This window comes from Tetrahymena thermophila (assembly GCF_000189635.1).
Source record: "Tetrahymena thermophila SB210 genomic scaffold scf_8254545, whole genome shotgun sequence".
In the NCBI taxonomy this organism is placed as follows: Eukaryota; Ciliophora; class Oligohymenophorea; order Hymenostomatida; family Tetrahymenidae; genus Tetrahymena; species Tetrahymena thermophila.
The window spans coordinates 116,937-131,448 of NW_002476317.1; the positions used below are offsets into that span (position 1 = coordinate 116,937).

Below are 14,512 nucleotides of genomic sequence, written 5' to 3' on the forward strand. Positions count from 1 at the left end.
CTATTTATCTGTTTTTCATAAGATTATGACATTCAACTAGCTCTTACAAAGCTAAAATTTATACGGTAAAGCCATTTATCACTTTGAGTAAATTTCTTGATTTGTTACTTTAAGCTATCTTTTTCATTATAAACTTACATTCATATAATAATTCGCATGCTTAAGATAGGATAAATTTTTTATCTTAAATATTAGCAGAATATTCATTAATTTAGTCATAGTTGCTATTCTATTCTTAAACATTTTGATATCTTTTTTGAGAAAAAAACTACTCCCTTGATGCAAAAAAATTTTATTCACTCTCTTTTAATAAAGTACTTTGCTTTAGTTATGTGCTCATTTTTTGTTAATATTGTAAACTCATGCTATTAAAACCAAATTAATTCTATTTTTTTAGTAGTAAAAAAGAATTAAAATATTTAAATAGTTATTTAATAAAAAATACATTTGTTATTTCAAGTTTTTCATTTGAGTTTGCAATTTGATTTTAAGTTCTGAGATTTTTTATCTTCTAAAATAAATCTAAAAATTCATGATTTTTGTTTAAATTTTTTGTATTTACTATAAATTTAATTAATAATTTTGCTAGAGTGTACTTTCTGCATGCATGGAGTTTCATGAATCCTTAAAAGCTATGATCCATGCAAATATTACTTAATTTTTACTAATCATTTTATCCTAAAAGATACTTTTACTTTATTTGATCATACATTTATTCAGAAATAATATTACACTATTATGAATAAATAATTCCTTCTTTTAATTGTTTAGATTAAGAGCTCAAGTTAGATAAATTGTTATAACTTTTCAGATTAAAATTGAAAATAATTTATTATGAATAAACGCAATACAAATATTTTAATAATTTTACCAAAGAGCAAGCCCTGCATTATTTTAAAATATAGTAAAATCCTAAATAGCTTTTAAGTATATTTCTTATTACTTTTACAGATTACACTTTTTCAGGTCATCTATTTGTTATGTTAACTCTGATTTAAAGTTTAAAACTGCTTGATTTATGGCCTAAAGCAATATCTTCAATTCATATTAAGTTTTCATTTTTCCAGAATCAATCAATTAATTAAATTAATATATCCTTTTTTTCATAAGTAAAATCCTTTGTAGTTGAAAAGTAAATTTAGTTTGATGGTTCAATTTAATCAATAAATGAATTTATTTATTTATTTACTCTGTTGATTTAGCTTCGTTGATAAATGAATTTAGTATTGAAATAGGAATTTCAAAATTAAATTTAAGAAACTATATCACAATAATACTTAGAAAAAAGAAAATTAGAAGGAAAATGCAAAAAGTAATAATTATCCAATTTTGCAGTAGTTTTTCTGTTTCAATTTTGATTTCATCTAAAACATTTAAATTATAATGAGAGTTCAATGAATTTACTAAATAGCCTACTATTAAAGTGTATTAATTATATAAATCTCCATAACAGACTTATATTGTTGATACGTACGTTAGAAAGAGTGTTTAATTTTTATAAATATTATAAATTTTACTATTTGGTTTTTATATCTTACAACCATTTTCTCTTATTTCCCTATTTGTAAAAATACTCCCAAGTTACTATATATATTATTCTATTTCTTCTTCCTTATTTGTAGAATTACTAAACTCTAAATCTAAAATACTAGTTGCATTTACTTTAATTCATTTGAATAATTATTTAAATATAATAAAAAAATAAATTTTACCATTCATCTATGGATGACTTATTGCCTAATACTCATTATATAATTCAGGCTACAAAGGAACTGGCTAAGAAGGAGCTATTATATAAGAATATTCTTCTTGGCTGGATTAAAGTTTTATATTTTATTATAAAATTTGTAAATTTATATCTATCCCAAAAACTCCGAGCAAAGTGCTATTTATATTTGGAATAAATTCAAAATTAGATTCTTAATTTTAATTTGTTTAATTTAATATTCTAATAGTAGCAGTTGCCAAAATAACACCTGTTAAAGCGTCAACGTATGGATTGGTATAAGTCCTATCATTTTAAAAGTCAAATTTTATTTTTAAAAAAATTTTATTTTTATTTACATGTAATTATATGCTCCATTTATATACCAAGGTCTACATCTCCATTCTACAGGAAAAAGCCTTTTAACATTATAGAAAGAACATTAACACTCATCAGTACCAGGTTAAATACATGATACATTGTTTAAATCTTTTTTATAAAATGCTTCGAATTGATCAACATTTGTAAATTTATATTTTTTATATTATCCATTCACTCGTGTGCAATCAAAAGGCCCTCCAAAATAGGAATTATTAATAGAATCAATCTCCAAAGATATTCTAATTTATATATTGATAAAGCAATCATCGTAAAAATATTTTGTAATAAAAATTAATTTTTAAAAATATTAATTGAGAAGGAATGGATAAAAAATTATTTTTAAGTTTAATCATTATTAAATTGAAAAAAGTTTCTAATTAACTTACTGATAAGTATTTAATAGCATTATCCCATCATCCTAGAAGTTTATATAAATAATTTTTGATTATACATCTAAGAATCTTGAATTGTAAGATATAGACACTTGTAAGGATTTAAATAAAAAATACTTCATCATTCTTTACTTCTATAATTCAGTTAAAGAACTCCAAAGATACAGCTAAGAAGATGAAAAAGATATATACTACAAAGCATCTATTAAAAAAATAATATAAAATATATTAAAAGAATAAGATATTTATTTACCATATGCTTAATCGGTTAATTTTGGATCATCAATAAAATAGGCTTCAACTTATTTTTAACATAATTCGTTATCATTGCATTTTTCATAATATGGGCACATTATTTCATTAGAATAATCATTTGTAATTTTTACGTTTTGTTAGTTATCTAAATTTTCCATCCTTTAATAATTCCAACTTACTATATAAAAGTTAAAAAAGTAAGTAAATGATTTATTTGAAAAAATGGCTTATTTTTAAAATTATTTTTACCTAAATTTTCTATTGGCGTAAAAAAAGTTTATTTTAAAAATTAACTCTAAACTTAGGCGTTTGTTGTAAAAATTTAAAATGAAGTTAACATTCTTTTTTTCTCTGCTTCATTTTTTTAAATCAGATACCAAAGTTGATTTTCTTAAATCTCATCCATTAAGTCTTGGTAGCTATTGTTAAAAAAATGATAATAAAATGAGGATATTTATTAAATTCAATAGCCAAATCATTTACGATTATTGATAAGCAATTAGATTGAATGCGAAATAGTAGCCTATTAGTGTTGAAATAGTTAAAATAAAGTAGGGTATGAATATAGTCAGAAGTCTTTTCTTTTTCTCGTTTAATTTAAAATATTTTTTATTTAATTTAAATGATTTTATCTTTTCTTTAAATTATTAAGAAAGGTTTTATTAGCTCTTTTTTTTTATACTTTGCATCTTTTATTTGATGCTATTTTATTATATCATTTTTAATTATTTAATATTTACTTCTACTTAATCTTTTTAGTTAATAATATTGCTTTATCAATTAACTAAAAGAACTTTTAATTAAAGAAATAATTGATATATATATATATATACTTATTCAAATTTCTTAAATAATTTAGTTATATTTGTTAAATAACTAATAAATTTTTTTAGTATAATTAATAGATGATAATATACATATTCATATTTTTTTATTTTAAATAATTATAAACTTTGCATTAAACTCTAAATAATTATAATTTGATAATTTAATAAAATTTATTTTGTAATTATTTTATTAAAGACAATTTAGTTAAAATAATAATTAAATATTTTAAAGTTAAGTAAACGATATTTCAAAATTTTATGATAAATCCTTAATAAAGTATAAAGATATTTATCATAGATATCATCCTTTTTTAGCATTAATTCAAATACAATATATTGAATGTGAAATAAAATTTATGAATCAAATTTAATAAATTTTAAAAACTTAGTCAATTTTTTTGTAGAAAATAATTTTAAATAAGAAAAATAAATTTTACTATTCATTTATAAAATTTATTTGTAAATCTGTAATTAAATGTAAATAAAATTCTAAAATTTTTAGTGTTATTAATATAATATATTTTTATATAGATAGTAAATTCTTTAAAATTATAAATAAAAATCATAAATTTTGTTGTATGCTAAATTATATAAATAGTCCTTATAAATAGAATTAAAAAATATAAATTATTGATATCAGCATTTTTAGTATGATTTCAATTACATTAAATTCTAAATAATTTTATAATTTAATAAAATTTACTTTGTGATTATTTTATTAAAAACAATTTAGTTAAAATAACAATTAAATATTATAAAGTTAAGTAAAAATGCTATTTCAAAATTTTATGATAAATCTTTAATAAAATATAAATATATTTATAATAGATATCATCCTTTTTTGGCATTAATTCAAATACAATATATTTTATGCGAAATAAAATATATGAATAAAATTACAAAACTTTGTCAAATTTTTTGGAAAAAAATAATTTTAAAAAAGAAAAATAAATTGTATTATTCATTTATAAAATTATATTGTATAATCTGTAATTAAATGTAAATAAAATTCTAAAATTTTTATTGTTATTAATATAATATATTTTTAAATAGATAGTAAATTCTTTAAAATTATAAATAAATATCATAAATTTTGTTATATGCTGAATCCTTATAAATTGAATAAAAAAATATAAATAAATTATTGATATCAGCATTTTTTAGTATGATTTCAAATAAAATTTATTTTTTATATTTAATACCAAATCAATAAAATTTGTGAAGAAAATCTAAAATATTAATAAATTTAGTCAATTATTTTGTAAAAAAAATTATTTTATAAAAGTTAAATTGATTTGAAAAGAGAAAAACATTAAGATTTATAATTTATAATATTTAAGTAATTTTTTGTTTATACTTGCTTTTAAAAATTGATAAGACTTGTTTAATTCATAAAATAACTAAATAATAATCAATTTCAAGATATAATAAATAAGTAGAGATAGATTATTCAAAAAATTATATATTTTCAAATGATTAACCTAATATCAAAGAAAAATGTACGCTTAATAAAAATGTTTTTGGTCTCAGATCGGTTAGAATAAATAATACTTTTAATGAGTATTTCAATATTTTTTGCTATAGAATTTACTAATGATCTTTTTACGATATCATCATATGATTTAGAGTCTTATTTTTTAAAGGAGAAATTGCTAAGCAGTTTTAAAAGCATATAATCTATAGATGATTGGTATAATTGGATATAAAATGAATTTGCTTTAAGTGTTTTAAATGATGATGTCTCTCAAATTAAGAGTGGTGAAAAGTACATATTTGGTGCACCTAGAATATTTAATTTTTATTTGGAATATCCATCAGTATGTTTGGATTATGTTTTAAATACAAATTTCAATTATTAAGCTTTATGCTATCCACAAACTTAAAACGATTTATAAAATTTATTGATCAATTAAATTCCAAAACCGAGTGATTCTACTTTATGCATAAATCCTAATTGCAGTGAATTTACAGTGAATTAACAAAGCTAGATTCATGTATTAATCCCTCATATTTAGAATCCTGTAAAAATGAATGTTTTCACTGTAGAAATCAAAGCTTCTTCTCGTGATAAATTTAAACAAATTATTTAAGATCAACTAGCAAATAGTGGATGGATTTCTGATACAAATTCAAGGATTTTTGGTAATAAAAATAATTTAAATCTAAAGTTAAATTAATTGTTTTTTTATAAATCAGGTATTGAATTTACTGTAATATATCCAGGTTCATAAGATATTAGGACTTATTAATTCGTTTTAGAAAACTTTTTAGGCATTTATTTTTCAAATTTAAGAACAATATCTGCTTCAAAATATGTAGGTTTAGAAGTCTATTTAAATGTGATGCTCAGCTTTTATTTAATAACTACATTTTTCAATTAATTAAAAACTATCATTGAGTGCAATTATATTTACAAGCCTAGATATATTCTTATTTAAATTGGCATAATTATAGAGTTGTGCTATACTATTCTATATTTTTTAGAGTCTTAAGAATATTTTAAAACTTTTACCAATAATCATGCATTTGATGGCAGTCATGTACAAAATAGCTCTTTCGTTAATGTAAATAGCTTTGTAGATATAGCTGATTTGAAAACATTCTTTGTATCTCTCAACTTTATATTTGTTCCATTTAAATTATTCAACCTTTTTTCCTGGCTTAAAAATGCTCAATATTTTGTGAAATTTGCTAATGTAATTTTTAGGTAAAAAATAAAATACTAACAGTAAAATTTTTTAATACTTTTTATTATATTATGAATTGTAATAGGAGTATGTACGGTCTCATAAGACTTTGTGTAGTTTTAGCTACTTTATATCTTTGCTGGATGGTTGCTATCTTCTTAGGATTAAAGTCTTATAACCCTGATTTCGATACACTCTTTAAAGCTCTGGTCAGTTTTATAACTTATGAACCTAGTTAGATTCTATTGAATTAGAGAGTTCAGTACTCTGTTAGTCTAAAAAGTATCTATTTCATATACACTCTAATGCTTTAGCTGATGAAGTAAATTTTATATATACTAATTGTTGCTGTTGTTTTAAATGGTTTACAACAATCTCAAGACTTTGAGTTTAATTATAGAGATCCTTTTCAGAACTAAGTTGTGGAACAAGTGGGAGAGGTTTGTAGAAAACTTGACAAATTTGAAAAATAAACTCTCTCAGTAATTAAAGGTAAATAAAAATTAGTAAATGAAAAGATAATTATTTGGCTTAAAACCCCTCATGATTATGTAATAAGCGAACGATAAGCATATCTGAATGAAAAAATAAAAAAATCAATTCTTAAAAAATAGATTAAGCTTATTGAGTTTTATACTATATAAGAAGTGCGCGAATTTTTAGAATATTTATTTAAGTTAAAGCCTAATTTGCTCTATTAAAGTTCTCACTACTTTCGTATATTGCTAGATTTTAACTTTAAATTACCAAATAATAACTAAGAAGGCAATTAAGGATAAAATGATTTGAAGGCAAATAAAAATAAAAATAAAAGACACAATTTCTAATCTGAGTTAGATGAATTTGATATAGCAGATTTAATGGCAAAGCATATCCTTTAATTTGAAAATTTTTTAAAAGTTTTAAAGGATAAGGGGTCTTCTATACCTGTTTTGTTTAATTGTTTATCAAGCATATCTATCAATGACAAGGCAAGGCTAATTAAATTATACAATCATCAATTTTTCACTAATGATTACTTTGAAATAAAGAATTTTACTTCGCTGAAGCCACTTAACTACAAAAACTAGAAGTAGACAATATTGTTAGAGTAGAAAGATAACTAAAATTAAGATAAAACACAAAAAAATAATTAAAATATTTTGGCTGAAGGTAATCCAACAGATGTCACAGAGTCAGAAAATTTCGAAGATTATTACAACGAAGCAGAATCCCAAATAAATGATATTTATGTAGAAGATGATTCATACAATGAAGAGGGACTGCTGAATGTTGATTAATATTCATAAAACATGTTTCAACAATACAATTACAATGATTGAATGAATGAATTATTGAGGTTAATAGTTTCATTTATGTAAAAAAGTAAAATAAATTTTTCTTCGAAAAAAAGAATAATCTATCTATCTATATCTCTCTAAATAATATGCCAATTTATGTTATTAGAGCTAAAAAGTATTAAGAAATTTAATATATTTTCTATCAAAATAAAATATTATTGTTCTTGTAAACACATCTTTAATTCAATACATGTTTTTATAAAAATTAAAATTTTAGTAATTTTTTTAATTAATTCCTAAGCCATATAAATGTAAATAATTATCAGATATAGTTGAAATTCTATCTCATATTTTTTTTGCATCATTTGCAGCGTCAATACCGATACGACGCATTTCCTCTTATTCAACAAGTAATTAGGTTTGTAAGTGATAATTAACATAATCTTTTCCATAAACTTTATTAGCTTTATGACGCAAATTTTCAGAAAGCTATTTTGAATAAACTTTTAAAAATTCTATAAGATCAGCTCTCTCTTCTTCACTTTTAATACCACCTCCAAATATTTCACATTTATTACCACTAATTAAAGTACGAGGATTTTGCAAGAAATAGAATAAATTGCGTGTTGTCCATACGTAAGAACTTTTAACTAAGCTTGGGCTATAGTTATAATATGGATCTGCACCAGCTCTGCGTCCATAAATTAAACCTAAAGCAGGACCAGTAGTTTTTCTACCTTAGTTATTTGTTTCTAATGAATGACAACTTGAGCAATGTTGCATAAAAACTCTAGAACCTTCAACAAAGTCTCCATCAACAGGAATTTTCTTATCCTTTTCGTCTCCCTTATATATATGTTCCTTTGATTTAGCAATTTGTATTTTTTTAAGCTCAAATCTTTCTTCGAATTTCTTTAAACCTTTGATCTTTTCACTTTCTAAACTTTCTTCAAGTTCATTTATTTCCTTTTGCATATCTTTTTTTGGTACGCCTGTATATGTATAAAATTTATCACCCCATTTTTTTTCAGCTTCTTCTGGAGAAATTGTTCCTTCTGGTTAGGGTCCTTTTGGTCTGTTCATATATACTTACTTTTGAGTAGAAAAATTAATGACAATATCAGAATAAATATCTTTTTAATTTTTTTAATTTCTGGAAAAAAAAAAGTTAATTATAAAATTAAAATCATACTAAATAGATTTTTTAACTAAATACTGATAGTAAATTATCTTAAATCCTTCATATACAAATTAATGCTTTTATTAATTAATTAATACTAATAAAACATATTAACAGAGTTAAAAATATTATTTATCTAATTTGCTATTAAAACAAAGAATATTACCATAAAAGTAATCAGGATACATATATTTAAAAGATTTTAAGATAAAATTGTTAATAATTCAGCAATTATTGAATTAGTTGGTTTTTAATTTAAAATTTCTCATATTATTGTTTGATGAGTTTAAAAATTTATTATTGTATTCGCTTGTTATTTCTCTTTATTATTTTATTTAGCATAAATTTGAATTTAAATATCTAAAATGTTTATAAATGAAGAATTTTTGGGTTTGAGATTATGTGTTTTAGCAAATAAATTATGGTAGTAAAAATAAATATATTTATTGAAAATTGTTTATTTACAATATTATATAAGGAGTTTATACATTTGATAATGAAAATATTATGAATTTTAATTGAAACAATTTATTTAAAAATAATAATATTATTTTGGTAAATGATTTATTTAAAGACTGACATTGTGAGTGTATCTACATAATTTATTATGATACTAATAGAATTATAAAGCAATATTTGTAAAATAAAAATAATTTAAGAGATTTCAATATTACTTAAAATTAAGAAAATAATATCCCTAATGCATAGATAGATAGATACAGAGATAGATATAAAAACTAATCAATTATTAATAATAAAGAAATTACAAGGAGAAAATATTCATAAAATTTTCAATTAAGCAAGATGAGCAATAACAATTAAGGAGATTTCTTCGTTGATAAATACAATTTTTCAAGAAGAGTTGTTGACCATAGACAACCCTATGATTTAAATTTCTCTATTAACAATCCAGTAGGTTCTAGAGTTTGGTTCAAGGCTTGGAAATAAAAAGCTATTGGTAACTTCTTGAATCTTGTTGGTGTTCACTATGCTTTTTATGGTGCTGGATTCTGCTTACTTTTTGTTTTAGCTGACGCTTGGGGTAGAGAAAAGTACGCTTAACCCTATAAATCCTAAATTTTACATGGTCGTTAACCTTTTGGTCACACTTTTGTCTAGAATTATAGAAATTAAGCTACAGATTTAGGAAGATGGAACCACAACTTTGCTTGCTATGAAAAGCAACCTGGCTGTGGAAGAGATTTCGATTGAAAAACTATTATAGAAGAAATAAATATTCCACAAAAAAGCATGAATCAAAAATTTAAATAGTTTTAAAACACATAGATATAAATGTTTAGGTAATTCGTGAGCTCTTTAGTAAAAGCATAAATTAAAATAGAAACTATCAATTTGTTTGGTTTTTAGAAATCACTAATATATTAAACACATCCAACATCATATACAATATGTTATCAGCAAAAATACTTATTTTCATATATCTTTGTAGTTTAAAATGAAAAATTGCTTAAATACGATCTAATACATACATACATACTTTATAATATTATTACAACTACTTTATTTTATAAATGTATTTAATTTATGATTCTAAATATGTACGTACATATTTTGACTTTTTAGTCAAATATAATTTTTTATTATTTAATTTAGAAGGTTGGAAGGAATTACAAAAAAAAGACAATAAATTCTTTGAAAATAAAAAAAACAAAAAAAAAATATTTTATAAGTAAATACAAAAAGCCAATAAATATGAAAAAACTGAAATAAAAAAGGGTTGTAATGAAATTTAAAAACATTTTATACTTTTCTATTTCTTTAAAATAATTTTATAACATTATTAATATAAATTATAGTTATTTCTTATTTGTCTTTTAATAACAAAGAATATTTAAATGTTAAATTGATTAAAAACAAACAATAATTTAATGTCAAAACTTAATTAAGATATTAAAATGCAATTAAAAAAACAGACATTAAATAAAGATCAAATATATTAGTCATTGTATTTTTTTATTATATTTTGAAACCTTCATAATTTAGGAAGAGGATGTTAGATAGGCTAGAAATTCAAAATGCCATTTCCATTATTCTTAGCAATCACACCAAGAGCATGTAGATTTTCTGTGATGGAATCAATATTCCTTTTCACTTATCTCATAGAATTAGCAGATAGATACTATCCTCCATCAAGTTAAGCTACTTTATTATCCAAAAATGTAAATCTTTGAGCTCGTTCATTCAATATTCTATCATATCCTTAACTTAATTCTGCAAATCTCTTATCACAAAGTTAAGCTAATGTTGATAAATCATTTTTTACAATCGATAAATCATTTTTTACAATCGATAAATCATTTTTTACAATCGATAAATCATTTTTTACAATCGATAAATCATTTCTTACTTGATTTTTAAAAATCACTAAGTCGTTTCCTATATTAGCAAATCCATTTTAAACTAACTAAGTTAATAAAACTAATTATTCATTTATATTCATCTTTTGTTTTCAATTTATATTATTTGATTTTCTTTAAAAGGTAATTATTTTCTCTCCTCAAATTATTTTTTTCTTATTATAAATTATCTAAAAAATTCTCTTGATTTTTATAATTATAAAGTAAAGATAAATTCTAATAAATAAATTAAATTAGACAAAAAATCACTTAAAACAAAATCACTTAACCTCCGTCAAGTCATTTTCAGTCAGGTAACTTTAAATCTAGTGTTAAGTAGCTTAAAACGGGAGAGATTGAGAAAATCTATCAAAATGGAAGCTTTATTAATGTTTTTCAAGTTAGTTGTAAATAATGTGGTTATAGTGATGATGTTTGTTTCGAAAAACATAATTAACTTATTAATGAAGGTAGAATTGAATTTTTTGATAAGTAAAAATATGACAGCTAATCATAATTTTTATAAAGAAAAAAATAAAAAAGACAGCAATAAAGAATTTATCAATAACTTTAAAGATAAAAAAAATATGTTAATAAACCCAAAATAAGCAGATAATATAATATTTATATGAATAAATTTAAAAATATAAAAATAATAAACTTTTTTGTTAAAATTTAGTAAATTAATTTGTATTCGTTTATGTATTTAAATATTGTAGAATAACTGAATCCATTAAGTGAAAGAGTGAAAAATACAAATAGATGGCATATGTGTATGTAGCTTATTAAATATATACATTAATGTTATTATTAATAAACGAGTTAATTTTTTTATATTTGTAAACAAAACAATAATCTTTAATAGCTTTCTAAAAGGACTCGATTAAAGATTTTAACTTTGAATAATTTATTTATTGATTCTTAATTTCTATGTTTCATTTTCGTTCATTAATTATAATTTAATTTGTCAAACTTCCCAGCTATATTACTGCCAATTTGCTTTTGATGGTATTTAAGTTAGATGAAGGTGTAGATTATTGTTCTGGATTCAGTGATTATTTTTCAAAGTGTAAATACGAGATATTTATTGATTTCATTAAATACTAATTTGATTAAGCTTTTCTGTAATTAAAGATTAGGTCTTAGCTAAGTTTGCAACAAAGCTAATTAATATGGCATCTTGATTAGCCTTGGATAAACCCTTTTCGAAATCTTCTTATGAAATAGTAGGAACAAAATTTAACAATTTCTTAACTTATTTGCCCAAATTATCATCAGATTCAGCCTTGCCATCCTTTATATTTAAAATAAAACAGTTTAATAATTCAAATAAATATCAAAAATATTAATTAATTACGACAATATTCTATATCTTCTTTTAAATAGTAGATAAATTTGAAAGGAGTTCAGTTAGGAGAGCTTTGACACTACCAACTTGTAAGAATTGAGTATTAATTACTTATTCTGAGCTTTAAGTTTAGATAAATTGAGGAACTACATTTTTTAAATAAACAAATAAATTATTTATGTTAACTATTCAATCAAGTTATAAATATAAATGTGATATTACTTTCGTGGAGCTTTTCATCACTAAATTCAACGGTAACGGGAATGTTTTTAAAAGGCAAAATACTAGCATATTTGCACATATCTAATTACTTATCATAAGACAATACCTAATTATTATTATAAAAAATTTATTTATATTTTAAGCATTCAGATAAAATATTTTGCATGTTATTTTGTATTTTTTTAATTTTTAGTATTATTCAATGCTATTTATTTATTACCTTAAGATTAAAAGATCCACTCTTAAGCTTAGGGTCAATTGAAAGAATGATAGGAGAGCTCAAACCAGGTTGACTAGCAAAACCAACATCCTTTTAACTATAGAAATTAGTGAGGTGAATCAAATCATTTTCAAAATTTGCAGATTCAATAACAAAAGCACCAACAAGACTTTCTTAGGGGTAGACGGTAGTGTTATGATTGTACATAAGATTGTGATAATTTGCATCGAGTTTGAACTATTTAAATTTAATAAATAGGTTTAATTACTTGCTTTTAGCTAAAAAATATGATTTGTTTTTAAGATGTATAATTTTCATTTTCTGATATTAAAATAGAATAATTGAAGTACATCTTCACTCTTTTCAGATTTTTCTTGAGGGACAGCATAACAGTTTGTGACTTCAATATAAGAAGAATGAACTATACCCAAAAGACTTCCCATAACCTTTTAACCGTAGTTACGATAGGTATATTCTAAAATAGAAAGGGGAACTATGGGGTGGACTTTAACGGTGTTTTAAGATTGACCAAGATTTAAACTTAATAATTCGTCGCTCATTGCTTTATATTTTATGCTTTATATTACTTTTTGTAGTAGAAAATGTCTTATTTATTAATTTTAAGTGTTAACTTTTATCAAATAATTTTTGTATTTTTTAATATTAATTTGTGTTTTCTTTATACAGTACTTATTTTTAATCTTTTTCCCGATACATAGATCTTATTTAATACTAAATCTATTGAAGATACGCTCTAATTATTTTTTATATATTCATTCATATATGGTTAATAAAATATACAAACTCGTCTATTTCTTTATTAAAATTGCAATTCTAAACATTTCTATGAACTTAGTTAATGGCTCATCTAAGAAATAATAATTTTTTTATTGAAATTTAAAGATTAAAACAGAATAAATTAGCACAATTTTTGAAATAATAAAATATAAAAAATCATTTTTAATTCATGAAAATTATTTGATGCTTTATAATTCAAAATGAAATATATTATCAGCTATAAATATAAATTATATTGATTTATCTATTTTTACTGTTTGCAAAATTTATTTTTATCTTTAAAAATTAAATATTTTAAATTAAAAAGTTTCTCTTTTTAATTAAACAAATGATTTTTCTTTAAAAATAAAAAATATTTATTTTAAATGTTATTTGTTAGTTTGTTTTACATTTCATAAATTAATAGTAAGTTAAAATTTTATTTTATTTTAAATAATTTAAATTTGTTCAAGAGCTTCTTATTTAATAAAGCCAATAAAAATTTGAAAATGATATTATTATTTTAAGAAGGATACAAAAGAAATTAAAATGAGATTTTGAAAATAAAATAAATAAAACTGACTCAAAATAAATCAATCAATTTGATTTTTTTTTTTAAGTTTTGAGTTGATTTTGATAAAAATATGAATGAATCATTTATCCATACATATATAGATTGATAATAAAGCATTGAAATTTCATATAAATATATTATACAAAGTTTCATAAAATAAAGAAAGGAGTATTCTATATATTAATTAAAGCAAATAAGGTTTGATATCAAATATAGAGAGATAATTGATAAATAACATATCAAATTTTATCATTAGAATCAAAAAGCCATTACTTTATAAAGATAATCTAATTAGTTTCTCGATCTA

The 14,512-nt window shown here is 21.5% G+C and overlaps 7 protein-coding genes across 7 annotated transcripts; 4 read left to right on the top strand and 3 right to left on the bottom strand. All coding sequences in view use genetic code 6, as the record gives it.

The window, feature by feature from the left end:
- Positions 1-1,240: 1,240 nt before the first annotated feature.
- TTHERM_000148689 (cache domain protein) lies at positions 1,241-2,891 on the bottom strand (the record flags this gene model as incomplete). The annotated part of the gene is made up of 7 exons (XM_012798958.1): positions 1,241-1,260; positions 1,518-1,661; positions 1,713-2,011; positions 2,065-2,194; positions 2,473-2,504; positions 2,596-2,680; positions 2,732-2,891. The coding sequence occupies 7 exons, from the start codon at positions 2,889-2,891 to the stop codon at positions 1,241-1,243; spliced, it is 870 nt and encodes a 289-aa protein (XP_012654412.1).
- Positions 2,892-4,989: 2,098 nt separating this feature from the next.
- On the top strand, positions 4,990-8,693 carry TTHERM_00148690 (transmembrane protein, putative). Its single transcript, XM_001021504.2, has 3 exons — positions 4,990-5,702; positions 5,757-6,267; positions 6,333-8,693. Exons 1-3 carry the CDS (start codon positions 5,033-5,035, stop codon positions 7,567-7,569), a joined length of 2,418 nt encoding a protein of 805 aa, XP_001021504.2. The 5' UTR covers positions 4,990-5,032; the 3' UTR covers positions 7,570-8,693.
- On the bottom strand, positions 7,873-8,610 carry TTHERM_00148700 (cytochrome protein C; the record flags this gene model as incomplete). Its single annotated transcript, XM_001021505.1, has 1 exon — positions 7,873-8,610. The coding sequence occupies one exon, from the start codon at positions 8,608-8,610 to the stop codon at positions 7,873-7,875; it is 738 nt and encodes a 245-aa protein (XP_001021505.1).
- An 818-nt stretch (positions 8,694-9,511) lies between the features above and the next one.
- Positions 9,512-9,919, top strand: TTHERM_00148710 (transmembrane protein, putative; the record flags this gene model as incomplete). Its single annotated transcript, XM_001021506.3, has 1 exon — positions 9,512-9,919. One exon carries the CDS (start codon positions 9,512-9,514, stop codon positions 9,917-9,919), a length of 408 nt encoding a protein of 135 aa, XP_001021506.3.
- An 81-nt stretch (positions 9,920-10,000) lies between these two features.
- On the top strand, positions 10,001-10,695 carry TTHERM_000148711 (transmembrane protein, putative; the record flags this gene model as incomplete). The annotated part of the gene is made up of 2 exons (XM_012798959.1): positions 10,001-10,565; positions 10,616-10,695. 2 exons carry the CDS (start codon positions 10,001-10,003, stop codon positions 10,693-10,695), a joined length of 645 nt encoding a protein of 214 aa, XP_012654413.1.
- Positions 10,696-10,718: 23 nt separating this feature from the next.
- On the top strand, positions 10,719-11,696 carry TTHERM_000148713 (transmembrane protein, putative; the record flags this gene model as incomplete). The annotated part of the gene is made up of 2 exons (XM_012798960.1): positions 10,719-10,887; positions 11,323-11,696. 2 exons carry the CDS (start codon positions 10,719-10,721, stop codon positions 11,694-11,696), a joined length of 543 nt encoding a protein of 180 aa, XP_012654414.1.
- Positions 11,697-12,157: 461 nt separating this feature from the next.
- Positions 12,158-13,414, bottom strand: TTHERM_000148715 (JAB1/Mov34/MPN/PAD-1 ubiquitin protease; the record flags this gene model as incomplete). The annotated part of the gene is made up of 5 exons (XM_012798961.1): positions 12,158-12,358; positions 12,422-12,558; positions 12,635-12,740; positions 12,855-13,091; positions 13,205-13,414. The coding sequence occupies 5 exons, from the start codon at positions 13,412-13,414 to the stop codon at positions 12,158-12,160; spliced, it is 891 nt and encodes a 296-aa protein (XP_012654415.1).
- Between the last annotated feature and the right edge of the window lie 1,098 nt (positions 13,415-14,512).